The sequence below is a fragment of the Daphnia magna genome, linkage group LG4 (genome assembly GCF_020631705.1).
Source record: "Daphnia magna isolate NIES linkage group LG4, ASM2063170v1.1, whole genome shotgun sequence".
NCBI lineage: Eukaryota > Metazoa > Arthropoda > Branchiopoda > Diplostraca > Daphniidae > Daphnia > Daphnia magna.
Window position 1 is genome coordinate 11,580,479 of NC_059185.1, and position 24,594 is coordinate 11,605,072.

At 40.6% G+C, this 24,594-nt stretch overlaps 7 protein-coding genes and 2 long non-coding RNA genes across 21 annotated transcripts; 6 read left to right on the forward strand and 3 right to left on the reverse strand.

Moving 5' to 3' along the window:
* Positions 1 to 6: 6 nt before the first annotated feature.
* LOC116920782 lies at positions 7 to 3,085 on the reverse strand. 7 transcript variants are annotated; one of them, XR_006645673.1, is made up of 9 exons: positions 2,880 to 3,019; positions 2,738 to 2,792; positions 2,337 to 2,669; positions 1,847 to 1,936; positions 1,692 to 1,756; positions 1,524 to 1,621; positions 1,369 to 1,450; positions 266 to 1,294; positions 7 to 200 (listed from the first exon to the last, which is right to left on the reverse strand). It is a non-coding gene; the product is annotated as an uncharacterized LOC116920782 (long non-coding RNA). The 7 variants fall into 7 exon arrangements; XR_006645670.1 differs by having other exon boundaries at positions 1,524 to 1,756; XR_006645672.1 differs by having other exon boundaries at positions 1,692 to 1,936.
* On the forward strand, positions 2,925 to 4,049 carry LOC116920779 (collagen alpha-2(IX) chain). Its single transcript, XM_032926894.2, has 3 exons — positions 2,925 to 3,126; positions 3,290 to 3,511; positions 3,591 to 4,049. The coding sequence occupies exons 1-3, from the start codon at positions 2,955 to 2,957 to the stop codon at positions 3,860 to 3,862; spliced, it is 666 nt and encodes a 221-aa protein (XP_032782785.2). The 5' UTR covers positions 2,925 to 2,954; the 3' UTR covers positions 3,863 to 4,049.
* Positions 4,050 to 4,382: 333 nt separating this feature from the next.
* Positions 4,383 to 5,322, reverse strand: LOC116920781. Of its 3 annotated transcripts, XR_006645678.1 has the most exons (4): positions 5,041 to 5,322; positions 4,884 to 4,975; positions 4,617 to 4,753; positions 4,383 to 4,550 (listed from the first exon to the last, which is right to left on the reverse strand). It is a non-coding gene; the product is annotated as an uncharacterized LOC116920781 (long non-coding RNA). The 3 variants fall into 3 exon arrangements; XR_006645677.1 differs by having other exon boundaries at positions 4,617 to 4,770; positions 4,884 to 5,320; XR_006645676.1 differs by having other exon boundaries at positions 4,884 to 5,263.
* LOC116920788 (dol-P-Glc:Glc(2)Man(9)GlcNAc(2)-PP-Dol alpha-1,2-glucosyltransferase) lies at positions 5,280 to 7,156 on the forward strand. The gene is made up of 5 exons (XM_032926901.2): positions 5,280 to 5,595; positions 5,665 to 5,853; positions 5,917 to 6,082; positions 6,180 to 6,325; positions 6,391 to 7,156. The coding sequence occupies exons 1-5, from the start codon at positions 5,416 to 5,418 to the stop codon at positions 7,123 to 7,125; spliced, it is 1,416 nt and encodes a 471-aa protein (XP_032782792.2). The 5' UTR covers positions 5,280 to 5,415; the 3' UTR covers positions 7,126 to 7,156.
* A 128-nt stretch (positions 7,157 to 7,284) lies between these two features.
* LOC116920789 (YEATS domain-containing protein 4) lies at positions 7,285 to 8,564 on the forward strand. The gene is made up of 5 exons (XM_032926902.2): positions 7,285 to 7,427; positions 7,708 to 7,793; positions 7,853 to 8,045; positions 8,111 to 8,291; positions 8,354 to 8,564. Exons 1-5 carry the CDS (start codon positions 7,383 to 7,385, stop codon positions 8,524 to 8,526), a joined length of 678 nt encoding a protein of 225 aa, XP_032782793.2. The 5' UTR covers positions 7,285 to 7,382; the 3' UTR covers positions 8,527 to 8,564.
* A 68-nt stretch (positions 8,565 to 8,632) lies between these two features.
* LOC116920786 (5'-3' exoribonuclease 1) lies at positions 8,633 to 15,000 on the reverse strand. 2 transcript variants are annotated; one of them, XM_045172427.1, is made up of 17 exons: positions 14,730 to 15,000; positions 14,540 to 14,671; positions 14,339 to 14,485; positions 14,121 to 14,282; positions 13,897 to 14,061; positions 13,666 to 13,833; positions 13,313 to 13,582; positions 12,886 to 13,235; positions 12,518 to 12,821; positions 12,257 to 12,431; positions 11,979 to 12,157; positions 11,561 to 11,889; positions 10,698 to 11,493; positions 10,164 to 10,629; positions 9,417 to 10,085; positions 9,241 to 9,356; positions 8,633 to 9,173 (listed from the first exon to the last, which is right to left on the reverse strand). In XM_045172427.1, the coding sequence occupies exons 1-17, from the start codon at positions 14,802 to 14,804 to the stop codon at positions 8,742 to 8,744; spliced, it is 4,935 nt and encodes a 1,644-aa protein (XP_045028362.1). In that variant the 5' UTR covers positions 14,805 to 15,000; the 3' UTR covers positions 8,633 to 8,741. The 2 variants fall into 2 exon arrangements, with proteins under 2 accessions (XP_045028362.1, XP_032782787.2); XM_032926896.2 differs by having other exon boundaries at positions 9,417 to 10,629.
* Positions 15,001 to 15,423: 423 nt separating this feature from the next.
* LOC116920787 (heterogeneous nuclear ribonucleoprotein 27C) lies at positions 15,424 to 20,345 on the forward strand. 4 transcript variants are annotated; one of them, XM_032926899.2, is made up of 8 exons: positions 15,424 to 16,024; positions 16,095 to 16,264; positions 16,327 to 16,470; positions 16,534 to 16,738; positions 16,822 to 17,166; positions 17,757 to 17,894; positions 18,014 to 18,692; positions 18,769 to 20,345. In XM_032926899.2, exons 1-7 carry the CDS (start codon positions 15,784 to 15,786, stop codon positions 18,682 to 18,684), a joined length of 1,914 nt encoding a protein of 637 aa, XP_032782790.1. In that variant the 5' UTR covers positions 15,424 to 15,783; the 3' UTR covers positions 18,685 to 18,692; positions 18,769 to 20,345. The 4 variants fall into 4 exon arrangements, with proteins under 4 accessions (XP_032782790.1, XP_032782791.1, XP_032782788.1 ...); XM_032926900.2 differs by having other exon boundaries at positions 17,757 to 17,882; XM_032926897.2 differs by having other exon boundaries at positions 15,425 to 16,024; positions 17,757 to 17,921.
* Positions 20,346 to 20,995: 650 nt separating this feature from the next.
* Positions 20,996 to 21,930, forward strand: LOC116933769 (collagen alpha-1(I) chain). The gene is made up of 2 exons (XM_032941477.2): positions 20,996 to 21,173; positions 21,254 to 21,930. The coding sequence occupies exons 1-2, from the start codon at positions 21,035 to 21,037 to the stop codon at positions 21,733 to 21,735; spliced, it is 621 nt and encodes a 206-aa protein (XP_032797368.2). The 5' UTR covers positions 20,996 to 21,034; the 3' UTR covers positions 21,736 to 21,930.
* A 1,069-nt stretch (positions 21,931 to 22,999) lies between these two features.
* On the forward strand, positions 23,000 to 24,035 carry LOC116920791 (cuticle collagen 40). Its single transcript, XM_032926903.2, has 3 exons — positions 23,000 to 23,205; positions 23,280 to 23,519; positions 23,582 to 24,035. The coding sequence occupies exons 1-3, from the start codon at positions 23,037 to 23,039 to the stop codon at positions 23,842 to 23,844; spliced, it is 672 nt and encodes a 223-aa protein (XP_032782794.2). The 5' UTR covers positions 23,000 to 23,036; the 3' UTR covers positions 23,845 to 24,035.
* The last annotated feature ends 559 nt before the right edge of the window (positions 24,036 to 24,594 follow it).

Sequence of the window (24,594 nt, forward strand, 5' to 3'; positions counted from 1 at the left end):
TGTAATTTTTCAATATTTACCAATAAACGGTCTCAAACAATATCTTCGGCAGCAGATTCGTACTCACATTTCGCATTACACCTTGTGATTTCTACACTTTTACAGATCAAGGAATTGGTGAGACAAGGATGCAAAAGCAATCCAAGGTCTCCCATTTCTGAGGGCCCACTCCGGACTGCAGTTGAGCAATGACCAATGGTCTGTAAAAACATAAAAAATTGTGTTCCTAAATAGAAAAGAAAATTAAAATCCAATGTTTCATCACCTTCACGTCTTGGTTTGTAAAGATGGGGGGATGAATTGAAACCCCAAGTGCAAACAGAAGTTACCTTACAAGGCAGTATTGATTAAAAGGAACTCTTTAATCTATGGGCACGCTGCTAACTCATCCTTAACATAAACCAACCAAAAATGACTAATTTACAGGAGACCAATATTCTGAATTCTATGGAAGGGTTTACCGATGAACAAAGCTTTAAAAAATGATTAATAAAAATAATAAATAAAGATAAAACTTTAAACAGCAGTGCTGGAATTGATTTAACGTCAAAACTTTCAAAGGCAGGACACTATTGACCATAAAATTCTGCAGCCAGCCCGGATCAAACGACAATCTTCCACCATGGTATCCATTCCGCCATTTGGATTCATAGGTTTGGAAACAATTCGGATATTATAAATAAAAATTTAGAATCTCCAACGAGTTCAACCGATTGCAAAAAAAGGAGAAAAGATACTAAGAACGTTTTCTGGATTTTACACTTGCTTTAGACATTAGCGAGACGTTAAGAAAGCTTTCGTTAACAATTAAATCAGATCACGCTACGTTGAGTAAGCGCATCCAATGGCCAATAACTTGATGTAAGAATTGAATTTTACACTAAAAACTAAATTTGAGGGACTAATTGTCAAGGATTTTGCTATTGGAGAGCGTGAAATTTGGGGGGAATGTAAGGGTCAATGAACTATCTGAAAATGGATTAACTGAGATTCGTGCAAATGTTGCCATTTGATCAATCATTCCTCCCAAGGTAATGACCCGTTCAGGATTTACCTTTGCTTTTGTTGCCAATGTTTTTTTTTTTTTTTACCATCAGTCTTGTTTTTTTGTTATGGAAACAGGGAGAACGGGCAGCTATTCTGGTTGTTGTCTAGCGGGTTTATCCATCTGTATATGATGGATTATCTTAAAAGCAGACGTTGATTTCTCCTCTTTCAACAAGGTCAGTATTCAAAAACTCTTGAAAAAGGAGAAATTGAAGCGGTAGGAGGAAGGCGGTCCGTTTCCTTGGCACTAATGCAATCATTAAGAGATTTATATACAATAGATTATCTATTTAGAAGTATTAGCTATTTCACACCTGTTACCTTTATCGCCGATGTGTGGATTTTTAATTATTGTAGCTCTTTCTTGTCAGCTGCTTTGCCCCCAGCACATGAAATACAGCAACTATCAGAAACAAAACAAAAACACTATAGCAATAATAAGTTATTTCTTTGTTTTACAAAGTTAAGTTCATTACCATGCAAAATATTTTTAGAAAACTCTCTCCAACTTAGTGGAATCAATGAGCGGAATCAGTGTCCAATTACCGAGATTTTGAAATGGCAGTTCCTATTTCTGCAGGGGATCCGTTGTCGGAGATTACAGCACTTTGTTGGCGAATCTTCAAATATTTTCATTTACTTACGGTTCCATCTCGCACGTTTCCCATTCCATTCATCCCATAGATATTAAGATTTAACTTGGTTGTATCTGAATAAGGAGAATAACGAAACGTCGATTAGTCTCATAAAATGTAAGAACTCGTTAATAAAGTCGTCACTGGACTGTACTACAATTAACTTTATTTTTAGATTTTCTGATTTGAAATGATCTTTTCTTTTTCAAACAAGTTTTCCAGCTGGCCGACGTTCTTACGGAAGTCATCGACATCTGCGGAAAATCGAAAAAAAAAAACAAAAAAACTATAAATAAATTAAATGATAAGGCTTTCGATCTTTGCTGGACAAGGACACGTGAATGAACTTTGAAAAAGTCATGTAAAAACACAAGGCTTCGGTAGTCAAGACTGGCGAGCCATCTGAATGATAAGTGTAATCAATTAATTCGTCATTGCCAAGGATGTTTGTTGTAGGTATGCCATATTATTCGTGGGTCTTTCGTCACGTTACGTGCATACATCGTACGTTACAGCAATCGCCTCTTTTATCTGATTTGAACTTCGCAAATACTTTACTATACCTAAAATTAGGAGTTAGTTTGTAAAACAAGTAAAAACAAAGTCAAAAATAAAAGGGTGTAAAAAAATTAATAAAAATTAGATTTGACATACGTGAATGAGTGGATTGCTGTTTTCCCCTTTGAAGTGACAATGACGGAAGACGTAGAAAAAATTAGATTTCTAAATAGTAGATGAGAAAACAGCACTTGGTAGCATCTTCTTTGGAGCCAAGTCCGGTCTCTAACCTTTTTCCTATTCTTTACAATGGAAGAGAACCTGACATTTTTTCTTTATGAAGTCCATATGACTGTGTGTGAATCCATGTAGTACTTGTGAGAATAAGGATTTCCTGTAGCGCGGATCCGTCATCGTCAACGAACGTCTACGCATTTTTTTGTACAGTGCTGTCCTTGAACCGCACCCAGTAGCTTTGCATGTAAAAATCTGTCCATTCGATACGAAAAAAAAAAAAATTATAATAATAATAACGGTACGATTCATTACAGGCTAACCAGTGGCAAGACAGACAAAAATGGAAAATATGTTAAAATCGCAGTGGTTCTTCACCTGAAAAAAAAAAAAAAAAAACTAGTAGTGTCCTTATGTGTCAGTGTTGCATGCCCGTGTTGCTAATCAACAGTAGGAACTACAAACCTACGAAACAGGGACGAGGAAGTATAAAAGGAGTTGCAACTCGATAGAAAAAGCAGAGATCTACCAGCAAGCAACATGTTCTCTTCTTTGCTTTTCTGCAGTTGTTTCATCGCCTTCCTGTCCATCGGTTCCAGCAGCCAGCGTCAAGTAGATCACACGCCGTATTCCACCTTGCTGGCCCTTCTCACCGGAAATGCCGGCGCAGCGCCTGTCGAAAGTCCATACGTGAGAAGACTTTCTTCACTAGGTAAATGCATTTTGAATTTATCTTTTCTAAACACTGATGATTTTGATTTAAAATTTACGGATTCAAACTCTATACTCAAACTTGCACGATTGCAGAATCGTAAGACAATTCCTACAATGATCCAGTTACGAATAATAATAAGGAACTTTATTTATTATTTTAGCACGACCTTTCTATGTCAGCCCTGTCGTCGATTACTCCTCATATTATCCAGTGTATCCGCCGCAACCATATCCCGAAATGTTTCACCAACAAGTATTCGATCGAAAACTGTACCTAGAAGATTCAGAAATTCCGCTGATTCGCTCTGATCCGGATCCTCGTTTTTTCGGAATGAAAGCCAATGCGTTAAACGGATTGCTTACGTCCTTAAGAGGACCACCTGGTAAATGAATCGTTATTTTATTTCGTAGAAGATTCAAAAGAAAAAAGATTGTTCTGTTTTAATCCTTGGTTTACTTTAGGCCCACCTGGTCCTCCAGCTCCAGCAGCAATTCCAGCAGGACCCCCAGGTCGTCCAGGCCCTCCAGGTCCTGCTGGTGCTTCTGGTCCAGATGGCGCTCCCGGTCCGGATGGCGCTCAAGGCCCCGATGGCAATCCCGGTCCTGACGGTAATCCCGGTCCTGACGGTAATCCTGGCCTCGATGGTACCCCCGGTACAGACGGTACAGCTGGAGAACAAGGAGCACCCGGAGAACCCGGACCACCTGGAGACCCAGCACCAGTTAGAGTTTAAAATGTCCAAACTATTTCCAAGAACATTGCAGTTAACTAACAACGGTAATAAGGCGCCATGGTTGGGTTTTGGAATTTTTGTTAAGAGGTTAAAAGGGATAAGTGAACCAATATGAATCAATTTCAAATTTGGTGAAACATGAAGTTGTAATTTTTCAATATTTACCAATAAACGATATCAAACAATATCCTGATCCTCCAGTTTCGTCAGCAATACAAGTAGGCCGTCCAGGCTCCCCAGTTCTGGCTGGCGCTCGCAGCACTGACGGTGCTCCTGGCCCAGATGATGGTACTTCTGTTCCAAATGGCACTGCAGGTTCTGAGGGTGCCCCTGGCACCAATGGTAATCCCGGTCTGGATGGTGCTCCTGGCCCCACTAGTAATATCTGTCCTGAAGGACTACCTGTAAGTTAAAAATGTCCTTGGTGTTCCCAGTAATTTGCGTTTTACTAGAAACGTTGACGAGGCGCCATGTTTTGATTGTGAAATTTGGGTCACATGGTCTAAAGGGATAATGGAACTTAAAATAAATCAATTTTAATGTTGATCAAATCTGAAGTAGCAATTTTCCAGGCAAAAATTCATTATGTTTAACAATTAAGTTGGCTACATGTTATTTCTTCATGCTGTTCTTCCAATTTAGGGCTGGATATCTTCCCAGCTTTGCAAATCTTTTCCACATTACACGTCTTCAACATAAATATAAAAACAGATCAAATTTCGAAACAGGTTTTCAATTTTCAGGCAATTCTTACTTGTAAACTTTAATATAGTACATTTGATATTGGAGAACCTTATATCATTTACCAAATCATATGTCCCTTGCTATTAATGCTATCATTTTAAACCAAGCCACTGGCATGATGATAACTTGAAAAGGTCAAAGGTGGAACTGTGACGAATTGAGATCTTATTACAGTAATGAATTGAATTTGAAAGTAAAGTGGAGAGAATGTGTTTTAGTTCTTTCAATTTTATCAATATAAAAATGTGTTATGTGATTCACTATTAGAATAAAATACCTTGGTTAAAAAATAACTTTTTTCTCTCCGTTTTCTCCATCTGCCCTGTCGATGTATCTGCTGTCACCTGGCGCTCAAACCTTAATGGCGCCCTAGTCTCCGCAAATATCGGAGTCGGAAATCAGACCCTTCCAAAATGGCGGGAAATTCTTCATACCGTTTTATTTTTTGTTTACGATTACTATTATTACTGCAACAGCTTGGAGAAAAACAAATTTGTCTTGTTAGCAGGCAAAACGTAAGAGGGTAGAAAGCAACTCTTTGCAAACATAGCAGCACGGTCAGCGGCACAAAAAATTTCCCGCCCTTCGGACTCGGAGGCGTCCCGTTCTCCCGTATTGCCGTATTTACGGAGAAGGGTGTACCGCGTTCATGTCAAAAGACAACGTTGTAAAAATTCAAAGGTATTCTGCTTGAGTTCTGTTTATAAATTTTGTTTTCTTGTCGCCCTCCACATGACTTTGCGTCATTACTTGTTATTGCAATAGTTAAAAAATTCGAAGGCATTTTATCCAGTTGCCATTTGTGAAGCATGAATAAAAAGGTTGACAGTTATGTATTTACATCCGCACTCATTTGTATAGTTGCTGTGTATGCTGGAGGCCTGTTGATAATCTCTAGTTACATTAATGAAATCCAGCCCACCCCATACCTTGATGAGATCTATCATGTTCCACAAGCACAAGAATACTGCAATGGAAATTTTACATATGTAAGATGTAATATCTGTAAGCAGTTTTTATAAAGTTTTCATCAACTTTTGTTACGGATATCTATATAGTGGGATAACAGGATTACTACTCTACCTGGACTGTATTTGATCTCTGTGGCTGTCATAACACCACTTTCCAAATGGTCCGATGACAACTTCTGTGAAACTCACCACCTACGACTCACCAATGTTGCAATCAGTTTAAGTAGTTTCCTTCTATATGTTTGGTTGACGAAAAACATTCATCAAAGTTCCAGAGTAAGACCTTTTATGTGCACTTCTGTTTGAAACCAAATTTATCTAAATACTGTTATAATCTAGGAATACAGCACTTGGAAGAGTATAGTGTCTGCACTAAATATTGCCATCTTCCCACCACTCTTCTTTTTTTCATTCCTGTACTACACTGACGTGGCTGCAGCCTTCCTTGTCTTCTTAATGTATGGCCTCCATATGCGTGGATTTAACACATTTGCGGCTATTGCGGGTATTACTCTGAGTTTTTAAAGTAAACAAAATTTTTCCTTCAGATTTTATCTATATATGTTTTTCTTTTTCTTTTGTTGTTGTTTTTGCTATCAAAGGAGTTGCAGCCGTGATGGTTAGGCAAACTTCTATCGTCTGGGTAATCTTAGTTGCCGTTGGTTGCTTTGATTTAGGTTTACAGCACCTCCTGCTGACAACTAAAGAACGTAAACGGCATGCTCTATCAAGTTGGCATCAGGTCCAAGTAAAGGATTTACATAATAGTACTTAGTTGGAGAAAAAGAAACTTACCTTAATTTATTTTTGCAGATAATATCGAAAAACTTCTTCCGTTTAGCTCCTGTCTCTCGGAAAATTCAAATTATCAGCCAGCTCATTCTAAAACTACTTCCGTACATTATAGTGGGACTTATTTTTATCGCCTTCGTGGTAATCAATGACGGTCTGGTTGTCGGTGACCGCGCTGCCCATCAGGCTACGATTCACGTTCCACAACTTTTCTATTTCTTTGGTCTAGTCACTGTATTTGCTGCACCCAATTGGATTCTCTTCTTGCTTCCATTTTGCAAAACCTGCCTTAAAAAATGGTTTTTCATTTTAATTACCATGGGATTAGCTGGACTAGTTATCCGATATAACACTCTCGTACATCCATACCTCTTGGCTGATAATCGTCATTATACATTCTATATCTGGAAAAGAGTATTTGAATATCAGCCTTGGGGACGCTATGTCGTTATTCCGCTGTACCTCTTTGGTGCATTTGCAACGTTCCGGACTATGTCAACGGCCAAAAGTTTTATCTTTGCTTCTGTATTTGTTATTTGTTGTTTTGTCGCCCTGGTACCCCAACGACTACTAGAAGTGCGCTATTTCTTAATACCGTTCTTGTTTGTACGACTGCATATTCCACCTCGTTCATGGATATCCCTGTTCATCGAGTTTTCGATTTACTTGGCTGTGAATACTGCCACCATCTATCTTTTCATCACTCGTCCATTCTTCTGGGCTGATTCACCTTTGCCCCAACGTTTTATGTGGTGAAGAGTGCCCAAATACACACGTTTACTATGAAGCAAAGAATTATAAATTTATAAATTGTAATAACGAATGTCGGAATCCGGAATATTCTTATTTTACCATTTATTCAACTTTTTAAATGGCTTCTGAAAATCAACTGGCAACATGGCATTTCAGTTGTTTATGTCGCTAATGTCATCGAGAAATCTCTTCGAATTCAATACAGGAATTTTGGCGAAAAACAGAGACATTTCATGACCTATTATTAAAACAAAAATATAATGTCAACATTTGAATATGGACCAGATTCAGGTGGTAGAACCAAAGTAAGCAACTAACTAATTTGAAACATTAAAGTTAAGCCTATTAGAAATTAGCCCAAACAATTATGCAGTTACAAGGCTTTAGCTGTTGTTTAGCAAAAGAATGATTTAAAAATAAAGGGGGAAAAAGTAGATCACAATTATATTAAGGTTAACTCACCATTTGAGATCTAAAATGTTCCTGTGTATCAATGCTACCTGTGAATGCTTGCCTTGTTTACACTACAGTGAAAAAATGCACATTATGTATTGTAGTTTTTAATTGTGTTTTCTTTTGTAAAAGGGTGTTATAATAAAACCAATAGTGTACGGAAATGTAGCAAAATATTTTGGCAAGAAAAGAGAAGAAGATGGTCATACACATCAATGGTAACTAGAAAGATTTTTCATTACAGCTATGGCCAAATTACTTAATTCCTTGTTTTTAGGACTGTTTATGTCCGTCCTTTTGAGAATGAAGACATGTCAACTTATGTTAAAAAGATCAACTTCAAGTTGCATGACAGCTATGCCAACCAAAACAGAGTGCTTACCAAACCTCCTTATGAAGTTACAGAAACTGGCTGGGGAGAATTTGAAATAGTCATCAAAATCTACTTTCAAGATCCTAATGAAAGACCTGTAAGAGATGAAGCCATTTTCAGATAGTTCTGTGTCATCATAACTTGCATAAATTTCATTTTCAGGTCACCTTGTACCACATTTTAAAACTCTTCCAAAATTCTCCTGAAATTGTGGTGGGGAAAAAACCAGTGGTTTCTGAATTTTATGAAGAAATTGTTTTTCAGGAACCGACTGTAATGATGCACCAGTTATTAACTAATATTCCTCAACTTTCTACTTCTCCTGTCAAGCATGATGCAGACTGTAAGGCACACTTTCAAATTTATTTCATTAAAAAAAAAGTTATTTATTATTAATTTTGTTAGTTGAAGAAAAGAAGGTAAGCACATTGGAAAGCATAGTTAAAGCAAAAACAAAAGTGAAAAATGAACTCACAGAATTGAAAGACCGCCTTCAGTTAGCGAAGGAAACTATTCAGAAATTCAGGGATGAGGTGCAAAACCTTCAACTAGGTAACCCTGCTTCTGCTCAAACATAGTGTTTTTCAAATGAAATAAATTTGTGTTCGAAGTTTTACTATTTCTATTATATTGAATCAAAATACAAAATACAAAAAAAAAAAAAAAAAAAAAAAAAAACACAAATAACCATACAGCTGTTGTACTAGAGTAAGATCAGTGCGCGTTGAAATTTAAAAGTCGGCATATTTTAAACAAGTCAAGGTGTGAAGATCTTAAAATCGCAAAATAACTTTCATGGCCCATTGAAACGAATAGCCAAACGCGATCCTGGAGGTCTAGACGAAGAGATGGGTTGGTTTTGAATTGGGGCACGTCCTATAGTTTCAGCTGAAGCAACAGATACAAACTGTTCGCCCTTGTCAACCGGAGGAACTTGCTCAACTTGGGTCTTTGGCACTTCTTTCATCTCTTGTTTCTCTGAAGAACTAGAAGAAGCAGGTGTCAGTGGATGAGTTTGTGCCCGAGGTTGATGCTGAACGGATTGGCGAGTAACTTGCATTGGCACAAAACTGTTAGGCACTGGTGCTCGAACCGCTCCAAACGGCATTGTAGGCGGATGAGGGACAAACATCACATTACCAGGATGATGAACAGTTGGAGGAACTACCATGGGCTGCATAACAATGGGGTTGTGCAATGCCATCGCAGCTGCTTGCTCAGCGGCCTGTTAAAAATATAAATATAGGATTTAAGTTAAATTAATCGATTTTAGATGTAACAAAAATTTTCACCTCGTTCTTTGATTTTGCGGCACATCTGCCCACTACTCCTAGAGGTAGGACAGATACCTCTGCCATTATACTACCATCTTGAAGTAGAAGATAGTTGTAAACAGGAAGACCAAACCCTGTTTCAAGATAAAAATTTGCCTACAATTTCCAATGGATTAAATGAAAGTCCTCTGTACCTTTCTGTTGCATAACGTCCATTAGTTGGAGGCAAAAGCTGAAGACGGGAGGCGGCGGTTGGCGTGGTACAGCATGATTGGTAATGGCGGATTGACTAGCCATATCAAAGAGCTGTTGCACAGAGAGCGAAGGTCCAACAGGAACAGAGATTCCAGTTGGAAGTGGTGGAGGAGGTATGGCCTGTAAGGCAACTTCAGCTGGAAGTATCGCTTTTACGACAACTTCATGTGGATTTATCGGCTGTTCTGATGGAACAGGAGGAGCTGCAGAGGGTCCTTTCGGCAAATTGGTGATCTTTGGAAGATTTCGAGCAGCCTCCTGCAGCGAAGGTAGTTTTGGCGCCACTGGCACAGGGGGTTCTCTTTTCTTGGACTGAAACTGCTGTTTCTGTTTGGGCGTCTCCTGAGTATTCACTACATGTGTGGTAGCTGAACCTTGTTGTTGTTTTTGTTGTTGTTGTTGCTGCTCATGCTGTTGAACCAAAGAATTCCATATATCCATGAAGGGAGAGGGAAGACTGGAAGGGCTAGGAGCTGATTTGACTGGAATGTGATTGACTGATGATGTAGCGGATTTAGTCCCAGGAGTCGGTGCAGGAGGATTTTCTACTTTCTTTCTCATCAGCAATTTAGGTTGAGGAACCTGTCTGGTCTGACCTGGCTGGTGTTCTAATGAAGCTTTGTATGAACTATAATTTTGCTTTGGTTGGTTTCCGCTAGGCCCTTCGGCAGCCTGGGGTTGCTTACCCAAACCGCTTCCAGAAGGCCGCACAACGGCTGTCGGTTTCCCTTGCCTTTCTCGTTCGGTATGTTGCCGTATACCGTGGGTTAAGTTGATCATGGCCCATACAGGTAGATGGTAGATCCTGTTGGGTGCATCCTGGATTCCTTTATTTGGCAACGCGCCAGAAAATTCCTCGTCAAAAAGAATTTCGTAGATGACATCCATCAATTTCGTCGCGTTCTTTATGCCAATGACAGTACCACGAAGGCCTAGTGGCACAGAGTAACCTTGCCGCACATTAACAACTCGATCTAAAAGCTGATAATTGGCGCTGGGATCTGGCGGAGTAGAACCCGACATCAAATCCGGTTTGTAAAGCAGATGGGGACGGACTTGCATGACTAAAGGCTTTAGTTTCATAACCTTGGGTGGTCCTTGTTTCACCAGGTAAGATAATGTGTTACTGTCGATTCCATCTGATCCCCAACCCTAAAGCAGAATAAAAATTAATGAAATAAATTTCTTTAAAATAGCCATCGACAACCAAGTTGATTTACCCTTCGTTCGGCTTTCGTACATGCGAGAGTCTGCACAAATTCATAAAGTTTATGGGCTTTTTCCGTTCCACCTTCCCCAAACACCTGTTCATCTGTGAAGTCATCCGAGCCTGTATGCTGTGACAAAAAGTCAAAGAAGTCAGGGAACTCATTGATGTAGCGTTCCAAAACTTTGATGGTGTTAATGGAGTAGAGCCAGCCACTGTCGGCTTTCTTGGACCATCCAGGGATTTCTTCCTTCGACTTGTTGAACTTTAAACTGAGCCCGACGTTCACTTTCCTAGGTCTGCGAGGTTTACACGAATTTTGTTCTTCCTCCGTTGGACTTAAAAGAAGATAGATGGTTCCAGTGATGCGCGAAATCAAGTGTGTGCTGATACCAAGTCGCTTGGCTCCAACGTAGCCTGGCATGTAATGACACTGGGACGAACGTTTCATTGCTTCTTCGTCTTCTAACTCATGAATATTATCAAATTCAATACGGATTTTTCCCCTTAAGTTTTTGTCGGCCGACAAAACACGGCCCTTGAGACCGTAACCGGGATGTCCTAGCATGAAACACGTCGAATTCGGTGGGAAGACCTCGGCAAGGGTAGAAAACTGGTGAACACACGCCTCTTTGACTTGCAATTCTTTAACGGTGGCTTGTAGGGCATAGGGAATGGGAATTGGGCTCCACTGTTTCTCCAAAGTGACACGGCCATTTTGAGTGTAGACATATTTTCGCCCAGTGATAGGAGCGGCGTAAATTAAAATATGTGTGGTGCCTATATCAACACCCCAACGGTTGGCGTATCTATTACGTTTCAAAACAAAATTTAGCAATGCAAGTATATGTGAGTTAAGTTAATTCAGAGGCATACCGTGTCCGAATTTCTTTTTCATGCAAATGCCATTCGTCTACATCTCTCGGAGTCATGGGCATTTTGCGGACTTCTCCATCAATCTTGTAGTTGACACTACCACCTTCACCAAAAGACTCGATTTCGAAGCTGTACTTGCACTCGGTACTGGCTACAGCCACAACGCGAGCTTCTTGCAAATGAGGCCAACTAACGAAAACCGCATTCCCACAATAGCGTTTCCCAAAATCGTGTATGTCAGGAACCGAGTCTTGTACCAGCGTTAATACCAGTGATTCGTTAAGTGTGTTCATGTTAAACACACAAATGGAAGACTTTTTCAGGGTTGCCTACATGGATACCAAGCATACGGCATTTGAAAACAGAACCTTTTCAATTTTTCTTTAAGAATGATACAGATTATGAACGTCTTTCTTACCGTAAAAGATAGATTCTTCGTGGAAGGGAATCCGGGAATAAAACGATCTGGGTTAAAGCGAGGATGAAGGGCCTTTACAAGTCGTTCGGGCGGCATTACGAATGCATCACGCGTTATCTCTTTGCATAGAGCGTGGTTGTGGGCAATAGGAGGAAAATAGGCGGGTGCTTTACACTCACCTGCAAAAAAAATAAAAAATAAATAAATTAAATCAAATTAAATCAAATTAAAAAATAAAATATGTTAACGACTTCCATATGAAACAATTCGTCGCTTACCAAGATCTTCTTCGGTGTATATGTAGACTTGCATAGGGCCGTGTCGATTACGATTTCTTTCTTCTTCCGACAACCGTGAATCGCAATCTTTCATGGCAGAAATAAGCCTCTTCTCATCAATAAAAGGAATCAACACTACTGCCTCCCATTCTTGTTGCTTTCCATTTTTGTCTGTCTAATATATTGCAAGAAATTGTTAATTAATTAAAACTAATAAAATTGATAAATAATCGGATTAATTTTTATAATAACAGCACATACTTGAAAATTAGACGGGTAATAATCAATAATCGGACTGTCGATCGACGACATTAAACTGTGATGTGCGACGGGAAGAAGGGCTTTACTAGCTGCAGGCAGCACACCTAATAGCTGTTCGTAGGGCAGAAAAGGCTGACCGAGGTCGTATTTTAACTCGAGATTGGCGAAATTGCGGACATCTGAAACATAGGGCGCATAGTGGTGAGGATAATACCATGACCACGAGCACACGCCATTGTAGTAGTAATGCAAGATCCATTGTATTGCAAGAACATATCCCTCGGCTTGATCACGAAGGACACCGCTAGAAAAAATCGAAAGTTTTTTTTTAAATCTTTTGAACGACATAAAAAAAAAATCAGGAGTACCTGTCAACTTCACTATATTCCATTTTCTCCATGTAATAGTTCCTCTTGTGAGCTTTAAATTCAAGTTGGAACTGCTTGTCTTCGTCGGAAGAAGTGTAATCGTCGCCATCAGAAACGTAGCTTTCTCCTTCTTCGTCATTTTCTTCCACCTCATCATCGATATCAGGTTCCGTGTCTTCTCCAATTTTTATAACTCCGAGCGGTGTACTCAACAGCTTATCAACAGCGTTTTCATCGGAATCGGCGCTATCCTCTCGCAACATGTCTTCCACTTCAGCAGCCTTGGCAAGTAAAAAGCTTGCTGTGTCAGAGGCCGGTGCAGGAGCAAGAGGCTTCATGTCAAATTCAGTCTAAGTGAAGCAAAGAACGAAACCAAACCAAACGAATAGAACTTAAGGGTACTTAAAATAATGGAGGTGGGGAATACCTCGACTAGTTTCTTGCGACCGTGTCGACTCTCCAGCCATTTCACGTCCGCATAGATATCATTAAAATGCTCGTAGTCTATCAAAGTCAGACGTTCCATAAACTTTTCAAAGCGTGGCAAGTTCAGCATGCCGTTCTCATTAATGTACCCATCCAGTGTAGGTAACACTTCTATGTAGGCTGTATAAAGCAGCGGCAACGCTCCTTTGTTGATGTGGAAATGAGGAAGATTCGGTATGAAATCATTTCCGACCAAGAACCCCATCAATACCTTAAAAAAAAAAAAAAAGGAACATTTTAAGTGTTTGATGAAATGCACAACATTAATGAAACTGCTTAGTCTGTTGGACTCACCCAATCATCAATAATATGTTCCAGATCATAGGGGAATTTCAGTTTAGGTTTCACAGAGGCAAATTCTAGATCTAAATATTCTCGAAACAATGATAAATGCAGCAGGTGAAATGTGGTCTCTTCTGGCGTAGTGATCCTCTTCTCATTTTTCTTTCCACCGAATCTGACCTAGTTTGGTAAGTGACGTTAAAACTTGCACAAATATACCACAGTTTAAAGAAAAAAACTTACTTCTTCTCGGAGCAATGAGAAATAAGGTTCATGGGAACACAAACCCAGCATCATGAGATCGGCGTCTAACCCATAAAGACAATGACGAGTCTCGGCGTTGTAGTCAGGTTGGCTTCTTTGAAAACGGATAAACTCCATTATTTTGTGTTCGCCCTCTCCCGGAACCTGTGAGATTACTATGAGTTTAGTTAGTTTATATACCAAGAAAATTTGTAAAAAATCACCTGATGCCCTGACAAAATGACTTGAGTATTCTGCCAGAGGGGATCAGTGGATACTTTATTCGTAACAAAAAATTCCAACTGTTGCTGAAGGCTTTCCATAAATTCTGTTCCAGGGGTGATGCAATTAGAATCAAATCTTTTTTCCTCTGGCAAAACCTCTCCCTAAATGTCATCTAATTATTTTAAATCGGTCTTTAGGTACTAATGAATTTCTTTACTTTTCTGATAGCTTCCTTCTCTTTGTCCTCAGCTTCTTTTGCTGAGCGGAACCTTCTGCCTCGTTGTTGGTTCATTTTGGCACGGGGAGCCACACCATCAATAGCCATGAAAAAGACCTTTTGTGGCCTAATTAGACGAAACAGCACCTAAAAGGAATTTTTTAAATGATGTTGTCACAGGCAGGTTGCGTTCAATATTACCTCTAAATAATGAAAAATATCTGAAAATATTTTTTCTTCAGAAATCCTAAAGTGAACATCTTCATCATTTGGATGAGAGCAGTTATGAATAATCCCATTCATGTCCAAGTATAAATTGTCAAACTCAGGTATCTAAACATGAGAAAGATGTTAAATCAAAAGAACTAAACTACTTTAAAGATAAACTTGCCTGATATTCTTTTACTGTCTCACTTAGGCAAGGATAGCGTTCGCTAATCCATCTGTAAAACTTAGGAACACCCATGGCGAAGGCTTGTAATAGTTAACTAAGAAATTTATTACAGTAAGTACAATAGTTTTATTTTCTTCTCCCTTAATGATCTACGTCCCAAATTTCACTATGGCTGTAATCGAGGCTTTGATCAAAGCATACAAACAAGAGGCAAAATCTTTTATTCTTTTCCTCTCGTGCAAAATGCGACATTGCACGATCGTCGTTTTGGTTTTTCACACCAATAATCCATTTTGTCTAGTGATTTGTTGTGGTTTGTTGAGCATATCGTTAAGAAAACACTGGAAAAATCACAAATTTCAAGGAATCGTAAATTTTTCAGAGATATTGAAACCAAGAGAAAGTGTCATGATTATCATCAACTAGCTAATGCGTTGTATGAACAAATGACCATTCTTGGTTCTGTTTACAACAGATGGCTGTTCCAACCAAATTTACTAATTCAAATAGGTGGCATTCTCTTTAGATTGAACTATGTCAAACTTTCTGTATTCTTCCGCCCACGAGCAACCTTTTCAAACATAATAAGACGCATATGATTAAAACGATAGCGAGAGACTGTGGGAGGTCTGTGACGTTTTGCGTTCCGGGTCTTAAGGGGGGTTGGGGGAAGGGGAAAGAAATCCAGAATGGCGTCTGCTTTACCTTAACTTTCGTATGGATGGAATTGGATGGTTGTGTTGGGTTGGCCGTGCAAGTTTGATGCCTGAGAGAGAAGTTTGGCTGTAAATGGTTGTGTGTGATGAACTCTAGAGTCAGTTTTTGTAATTAGAAGGTGTGAAAAGTGTGGAATTGAGAGTGTGTGTGTGTTTTCTTTCCGAGTGAAGCAATCGGCTCCTTCTTCCTCTTCCTGGTCCCAGTTGTGTACAGCTCGAGTCGGCGTCGATGGAAACGATAGCATTCATTCCCTGTTTGCGATGATTATTTGTCCGTACGATTGAGTTGTTATAAAAGTCGTGAGTATCTCGTCGGTTAATTTATTCGCCTGAAAATGAGCTGCAGCTACATTCAAGTTGCTGAGGATGAGACTGAGGAGCCCATAGAACTCCCAACTGAGGATGACAGTGCGCTGTTACTCAGCACATTGGCTGCCCAATTTCCAGGTGTTTCGGGGCTAAAGTACAGAGCTCCAGAATCTCGCTCAATGAGAGGAGTCAGGCTTCTAGAGGGAAGGTTTCAGCCACCGGAGGATGGTTGGGGGAACCACATCTACATCTGTGTTTTCCCTAAAGGTAACATTGGCAATTGCACTGTATTTATGTTTTCATCGCACCAATAGAATTTCCCACGTATTTCAAATAGAAAACAAACGAAAGTCAGATGACCATCCTGAAAACTCTACAGCCAAAACTAAACGGATGGAAATGAGGCTCAAGTGTTCTGACCTCATTGTGCTTGGATTACCTTGGAAAACATCTGAGCAAGACTTGAGAGTATATTTTGAAAACTTTGGTGAACTTTTGATGGCACAGGTACGATCCAAACACATTAGCTCTTTCTCTGTGTCTGACATATAATGTTTGAATGTGGATAGGTCAAGAAGGATGCAAAAACTGGCCAAAGCAAAGGTTTCGGCTTCATCCGTTTTGCCAATTACGATTCTCAAGTCCGCGTTCTTTCTCAGCGGCACCTTATTGACGGTCGGTGGTGTGACGTAAAAATTCCCAACTCGAAAGCGGTGAGACTCAAACTACTTAACATAAAATAGGGCAATATAACTTTATCTTTCAAAAATAAAAAGGGAGGCACCCCACAAGTACCGTGTAAAGTATTCGTTGGCCGCTGCACTGAAGATATCACCGCAGATGATCTACGCGATTATTTTTGCAAGTTCGGAGAAGTGACAGACGTATTTATCCCGAAACCGTTCCGGGCATTTTCGTTTGTCACCTTCTTGGATCCCGAAGTTGCCCAGTCGCTGTGCGGGGAGGATCATATCATCAAAGGTAGTAGATGTGCATTACGATTTGGCTGTTACATCTAGACGACCGTGCTTGAATGTCTCTCTGTGATTCCCTTCGTTTCCGAGCAGGTACGTCGGTGCACGTAAGCAACGCCGCACCCAAGACGGACATTTCTTCGCGCTATACCACTTACCAGCAGCCTCCTGCCCATCACCACCATCATGCCCATCAACAGCAGCAACAGCAGCATCACCATCATCAGCAACAACAGCACCACCATCACGCCCAGCAGCAGCAACAACAGCACCACCATCATCATCACCACCACGCCCAGCAGCAGCAACAACAGCAACAGCAGCAGTATGGTCACCAGCAACATCACACTCCACCGCATAGTCACGGAATGGGCCCACCAGGTCCGTCTCGAGGACCGCCCGCCATTCCCTACACCGGAGTACTCCGCGGCCCAGGTCAGGGATATTCATCGTAAAAAAAAACAAAACAAACAAAAACAGTAACAAACCAAATTTAGAAATAAAAAGGCAGAAGAAGAAAGGGGTATCTTTTTTACATTTTCTTTAAATAGTTAATCCTACCTCTTTTTTTTTTTTCCTTTATGGTGTGACGCGCGGAGTGAGTGCGAGTGTGATTGTGTGTTTGGCTGTGTATCTGAGAATAGTGGCGAATTGAGTTCTCATATAGTTCTGACATCGTAGAGATAATTCAGAAAGTTGTAAATTTTTTAAAAATTAATTATTACTATTATTTTTTATTTTTCATTATTTGATTTTTTTTTTCTAGTAGAATTATGATTTCTCTCCTGCCCTTTCCCGTTTTTCGTGAAGCCGAAATAAAGTTGTTTTTTTGGGCATTGTTAACGCCTTTTCTCTTTCTATTTTTATTCATTTTTTTTAATGCGTGTCTTTTCATTTTGATTTTGCAAAAAGAAGTTTAGTAGTCTCACTATAAAAATTAATGCGTCACATAAATTTTTATTCTTTTTTTTTTCTTTGCTTTTTTTTTTTTTTGTTGTTGTTTCTGTGTTGTCTTTACTTTCTAGGTCTCGGAGGAGATGGCATGACTTCTAAAGGTGGCCCATGGGGTGCAGCAGGAGGTCCGGGTGGAGCATCGGCCGGAGCGACGGCCAATCCGTACCACCACCAGGGACCAAATCCGTTTCATCAAGGTGCAGCACCCGGTACTAACTCGGACTGGTGGCATTCGAGTAGTTTACATTCCTCTTGTTCAATTTTTTTATATTAAAATTTAATTGACATTCACAATTCACCTGAGCTGTTTTTTTTCCCCCCGTTACAGGTGGAGGTGGACCGTCTCCATACCAACCGTCGTCGGTGGGAGGGGCGTGGTCGGGTCAACCGCCTCCGCATCAACACAGCAATCGTCCACACACGGACCTGCCTAATTTAGCCGCACTGGGGTCGTCTTTAGGTCTGACGGCAGCCACGGCGGGCAGTCCGGCTCCACCAGGTGCTGCCCAATTGACGAGCATGGGAGCCCTTAACTTGGGAGCCCTTCCAGTTGGATCAGCTTTAGTAGCGGCTGCTTTGAACCAGGCCGGATGGGGTGGATTGTTCAGTAGCTTGCAAGGACCGCAAGCTCCGCCTCCGCAACAACAACAGCAACAACAGCAGCCGCAAGATGGATCTGGAGGTCCCGGTAGTTACCCGACAGCGGCCCAACAGCATCAACAACATCAAGCCATGGCTTCGGTGGGCATGCCGTTACCAGCTCCAAACAACGGACCTGGCGGAGGAGCTTCGGGACTTTTAGGTTGGGGGGAAAGTCCCGGACCGGTGACAGTGGCAACGGCAAGTGGCGTGCAGCAACAACAACAGCAGCCCCAACAGACGGGCACTCCCCAATCGCAACAACAACAGCAGCAACAGCAACAGGCTCCATGGGGCCAAAGGCAACAGCAGGAAGACCCCGGTCCTAAAGGACCTCCCTACACCATGAAATACAATTAGTCGTATCAGTAAGTGAAAACAAATTTTTTGTTTGTTTTGTTTAATTGGCATTGATTTTTGCTATTGGCAATTGTTTTGATCCAGGTCACACCGGGTCGGAAAGGAAAACCAAAAGAAAAACAGTGCGAATAAAAAAAAGGAAATTCTAATGGCTGAAAATGATGCGCGCCAAAAATGTGATCGTCAAATCTGATTGTGCGAGATAAGTAAGAGAGATGATGTACGTGTCATGGCCGCCCGAATTTTGCGAATGGGCTGATTGATGAAAAATCGAGACTGACTGAAGAAGCGTTTGATTGGTTGATTGATTGTGGTCGTATCATGTGTGAATTTTTCACTCTTCTTTTTTTTAATGATAGTAAGAAGATTTTTTTTTTTTTTTACAAGTAACGAGTTGTTGTGTGTCCTTTGTTTACAACTTTCCTCCCCCTACACCTTCCGCCATCTTTTTTTGTGTGTGCGTATGTCCCCCTGCGTCAATGTGTGGTCCATCCACCTCCGTGTTTGACTCTTAACCTTAGAAATTGGATCCACGAAAAGTATAAGAGGATAAAAAAACAAAAACAAACAAGGAGATATTATTTAGCCAGGTGTGTCTGTGTGTGTGTGTGTATTCTCTTTTGGTTAGGTGTATTTGTTTTTCATCAACGCGTTTGCTTGGGTAAATTTTTAATTGTTTCATTTTTTTTTATCAACATAAAATCAACAAAAAAAAAAAGAACGTTTGTATTTTTCGTTTCGGCTTTGGGTTCCAGTGTTTCTTCGTGGGGAAGCTCTTCTGTCTAGGTGGTTCAGTCTCAAGGAATCCCTCGTGCTCCTGGCATCCTGGAAGGAACAGTTTTTTCGGCTGTCGGTCGGAGTTTTCATTTGACTTGAGTTCAGTCTATCCATTGGGCCCCACTTAGAAATTAGACAACATTTCGGGGAAAGAATTATTAGATTCGTTTGTGACGTGTGTACTTGTGTAGGAAAATGCGAACCTAATAGGCTACACCACAATTTCTTGTGCTTACAGGTGCATAGCTTAGGAGAGAGAGAGATTTATTTATTCTGCGCAAATAACGAACGAAAGATTGAAAAGAAAAACCATTTTAAGAGCATTTATTTAAAAAGTGTAAAGAGCAACTAGAGAAAGGAATGAAAAGAACCGAATGATTGTTGCGATGTTTTTTTTCTTACCGAAATTGTGGCCAAGTTTCGAATGGGTCGCAAAAGGTAAACTCAAAACATTTCTACGTTTGTCGCCGTGTGTTTGAATCAAGTCGTCGATTTTCGCCCAGAATGTCATTAAAATTCTCTTTATTTTTTATTCGTCACGTGTGTTGTGTGTGTGTGTGTTTATTTTCTTCTCCCTCCCCGTTTCTTTTGCTGTGGCTCCCCTTTTAATAACCAATCGTTTTGATGATTGGTTAGTTTCTGTCTCCAACGTAACTGCAGTGTGTGTGTGTCTGTGTTATCCATTCATGATTGTGTGTAAAAAAAAAAAACCCGCCACACCAAGACTTTTTTTTTTTTTTTTAATTTGAGAATTTGGAAGGTGGAAGATTGTCAGCACAGAAAAGTTAAACAGCTATGACACCACCACCACATTAAAAACTTCTCTTTCGTGTCACTATGTATATCTATATATTGCAATACACACCATTTCGTCACACGTCGAACTCATTCGCATTTTAATGACCGATTACCTTAACCTGCTTTTTTAAGGCTAGCAGACGATGCTGACCGTCTAGGGTCAACATCCGTCGCCCAAAAATGGCTACGAACTGGTTTTCTTTTCTTTTTTCACGCAGTTCCACCAAAGAATTTGAGGTTAAACCAATCCCAGTTAACTTTTGATTTATTCATTTGTTTTTCTGGATCCCAAGCTCTCGAATTTCATGTTATTCAAATTGTTTATTGACTTAGAATCCCTACAAGGTCTTCATTCATCTTCATCGGTTCGTATTTATTCCTCTTGTTTATTAAACATTTAAACTTGCACATTTTCTAAAGTGAAATCAGTTTACGAAACATGTTTTTAGTTAGCGAAATATTTCCGACAATTGCGAAAACTGCCTTCATTTTTGGTTATTGTTCGCAGAATTGGGCAGCGTCGAATGGCCACAGGGATCCCCGATGGGTTGATATCTCCACTGATCTAATCCATCATCGTCGGCGGAACGACTTAAAGGCGCACCTTTATAATATCCCCATAAATTTAAAATGTACCCAATGAATGATTGTGAGCTTTTCGTTCAGGAACCAATGAGAAATCGAGTAGATCTAAGACAATGCACGTTGAACGATTCAAAGTATAAAAGGTGGTAGACCATTGACCAAGAACATCAGAAACGAACCAACAGCAAAAATGTTCTCTTCTCTACTTTTCTGCAGTTGTTACGTCGCTTTGATGAACGTCGGCCATGTCCAAAGTCGGATGGATTACACGACGTACGCCAATCTCTTAGCACTGCTCGCTGGCAACACCGAGCCTGTCGACAGTTACGGTCAGTTTTACTTTTACCTTAACTATGTATACGATAAATGCTGTTGGATTGATGGTACTAATTTTGGATGTTGTATGCAGCACGAATTTACAATGCCAGACCCGCATTTTATTATCCAGCTGCTTACGGTCCATACGAGTTCTACGGTGGCAACCAACCGCAGATTATGACGCCCACGAATCAACTAGCAGACGAAACTGAACTTGATTTCTTCCGTTCAGCATCGGAGCCACGATTTTTCGGATTAAAGAAGAATTTGTTGATGTCAGCTTTGAGAGGCCCACCAGGTCCTCCTGGTCCTCCTGGTGGTGAGACTCCAGTACCTGCTCCAGCTCCGACGAATGTTGGTCCTCCAGGCCCAGCTGGACCTACCGGTCCTGCTGGTGAAGAGGGTAAAGCTGGTCCACCAGGTCCAGCTGGTGCTGCTGGTCCTGCCGGTCCAGTAGGCCCCGCTGGTGCTGCCGGTCCGGCTGGCCCTGCTGGTCCTCCTGGCCCTGCAGGTCCCGCTGGTCCACCAGGTCCTGCAGGCCCTGCTGGCCCTCCTGGCCCAGCTGGAGCTTAGAAAATTGTACACACTTAAATCTAGGCAAATGAGGTTAACTTGCATCGTCAAATTGACGAGCTGATAAAATCAACCTTTTTTTTTATATTGGTGTTTCTTATGCATGAATGGGTTTTTGAGGGAAAGGTGAATTCTTAGTATCAAGTTTGAATTTGTATCCACTAGGCAATGCAATAAATAAACAGAGCAAAACAATGTTTTCGATTCGCATTTTCTTCTATTAATTACATAGACGTTGTGTGTTGAAAGAATTCGAAAAAATGGAACTACTGCAGCAGCGGATAACACACAATGATGCTGTCGTTGAATATAGTCTCGTGTATTTCATTTTCTCGTGTGACGATAGCCAATCAGATTCGTCCTACACATCGTTCGCACGCGTGTCTTCTCCATCCGCCTTGACATCAAACTCTGCCAAGAAGAATCCACTTCAAGTTCAACGTTATCCAATCAGGAGGATGATCCTTTCCAATTAATTCATTGACGTCATTCCTATTGCATCAAATTTCCTATATGAAATGTCTCGTATAATGTTTTGGTTGTTGACAAGACAAATTAAACGCAGATGGAAAGACATGCTGGCATATACGTGTAAACTGATACGACGTTGCCACAACTGATGTTGTTCTGTTTGTGACAATTGATACGAGTCCAATTGAAACGGTACTTTGTTGGACGCCAACCTGCTATCAACTTACAAGATTATTTACCTGTACAAAGGTAAAATGTATAGACCTCATTAAAGTTTTCCAAAAAGATTTTAAAATAAAACGTTTTAAAATGGCAGTTCATTCAGTATATACGTCACGTATTAGGGATTGGATATGTTGTTATACACTCGTACCCTAATCGAATTACATTTAATCGAACAGATGATTTTCATTTGAAGGTGATAAAAGACAACTTGCCTCACGTCAGAATTCGTTTTGATCTTTCTCGAAATGAAAATAAGTCGAGTGGCGAAACCACCAACCGTTCGCGTCTGCAACGATCAAGTGAACGATCCATCACCGTCAACGCGATCCTCATGAATAAACGGAAACGGTTGAAACGACGCACCCATAATTTCTTTTTATGAATTTTAATTCACAGCACACGACGAATATAATTGTCGGAATTCTACGGTATAAAACAAAAGCCGATGAAAAAAAAAACGATTTACGAAGATCGAAACGCGGCAATGACCTACGTGTCGATGCTGCACGTATACCACAGACGGGATCTCCAAACACCTTGAAGGTAGAAGTATAAAAGAAGGTAGACCATCGACGAAGAACATCAGAAAGCAACCAGCAATCAAAATGGTCACTTCTATTCTCTTCTGCAGTTGTTTGGTCGCTTTCTTGACCATCGGTTCAGTCAGCACCGATGGCCAGGATTCGACAGCCGCTCTGCTGGCGCTGCTCACCGGCAATCCGGAATTATATCCGGTCGTAAACCAATATCAGCAGAGGAGAATTCCACAACAAGGTAATAATAATTCAACTGTCTTTAGATTTGTGTTTAAATGTTATTTTCATGTGCTCGTTTTGGATGTTGGACAGGACGACCTTACTATACGAACGTCATGGCCCAGTATCCGCCTTACTATCCGGCTTATCCATCGTATCCATTGGCATCGGATGCGGATTTCTTGCGTTTGAATTATCCGCAGCTCTTTGATCAAAGAATTGTACAATCCGATGAATCTGAAACTAATTCATTCCGTTCTGGATCTGCGTCCCGTTTCTTTGGGAATAAAGTTCCACTATCAGGACTCTTGTCGGCATTGAGGGGACCACCAGGTAATTTATTTCAAAATTAATTTTTTTTATGTTTTGATTTCATTTTGGTTATTTTCTTATAGGTCCTCCAGGCCCTGCTGGAACTCCACCACCTCCACCAGGTCCTCCTGGACCTCCAGGCCCCCCTGGCTCAGCTGGAGCAGCAGGTGCAGTTGGCCCTGCAGGTCCTGCAGGTGCCGATGGTCCTCCTGGACCTGCTGGCCCAGCAGGCCCCGCAGGTGCTGATGGTCCTCCTGGACCTGCTGGACCCCCCGGCCCAGCTGGTCCAGCAGGTCCAGCAGGTCCAGCAGGTCCCGCTGGTCCTCCCGGAGCTCCTGCCCTTTAGAAAGAATTTCGTCATCAAGTGAAATGTTAACTAACCAATTAAGGGAAATTATTGGGGCTCTCGGGATTAGACAAGGATCTTCTAGACATCGGGACATGAACCATAAAATTTGTCATCATTTCAAATCAAGTAGAATAATTGTATTTTCTGAAAATGTTGCATTGGAATTGAATAAACAATAATCAAGTATATTTGACGTGTGTCTATCGTTTCGGTTTGTTCGTTTACACATGAAGGAATAATAGGACAAGATTAGAAATTCAAATTATGATCAAGTGTCGGCGTTGCATTTTGCCAATATTTACTTTAGCACGCTCACGAAGATGGTCGGGCATTCAGACAATGATAATGAAGAGTTCTCATCAACTCGTGTTTTTGCCGACAGGTCCAAAACTCTTTCATCGTCAGAAGTGTGTGCAACATTGAATGCACTCCATCAACGTCCGACACTCGATTCCAAACAGGTTTTTTATTGCTTAATTAATTGCAACGTTAATGTACACCTTTTAAGTTTACATAAAATATCATATAGTGGCGTGTTCCATATTCATATTGTCAGAGAAACCTGTGGAAAACTTATAGAAATCCGCAGCATTTCTTCCATTTAAACCATTTAACTTTGATCCATTTGGGGCTCAACGTCTTTGGCTAGAAAATATTATTCAGTATCTTATAACCCTTTCAGGCGCAGTTTGAAAGTTATCTAGAAAAAAAATACTATGCCCTTGGAACGTCGACTGGAACAGATCG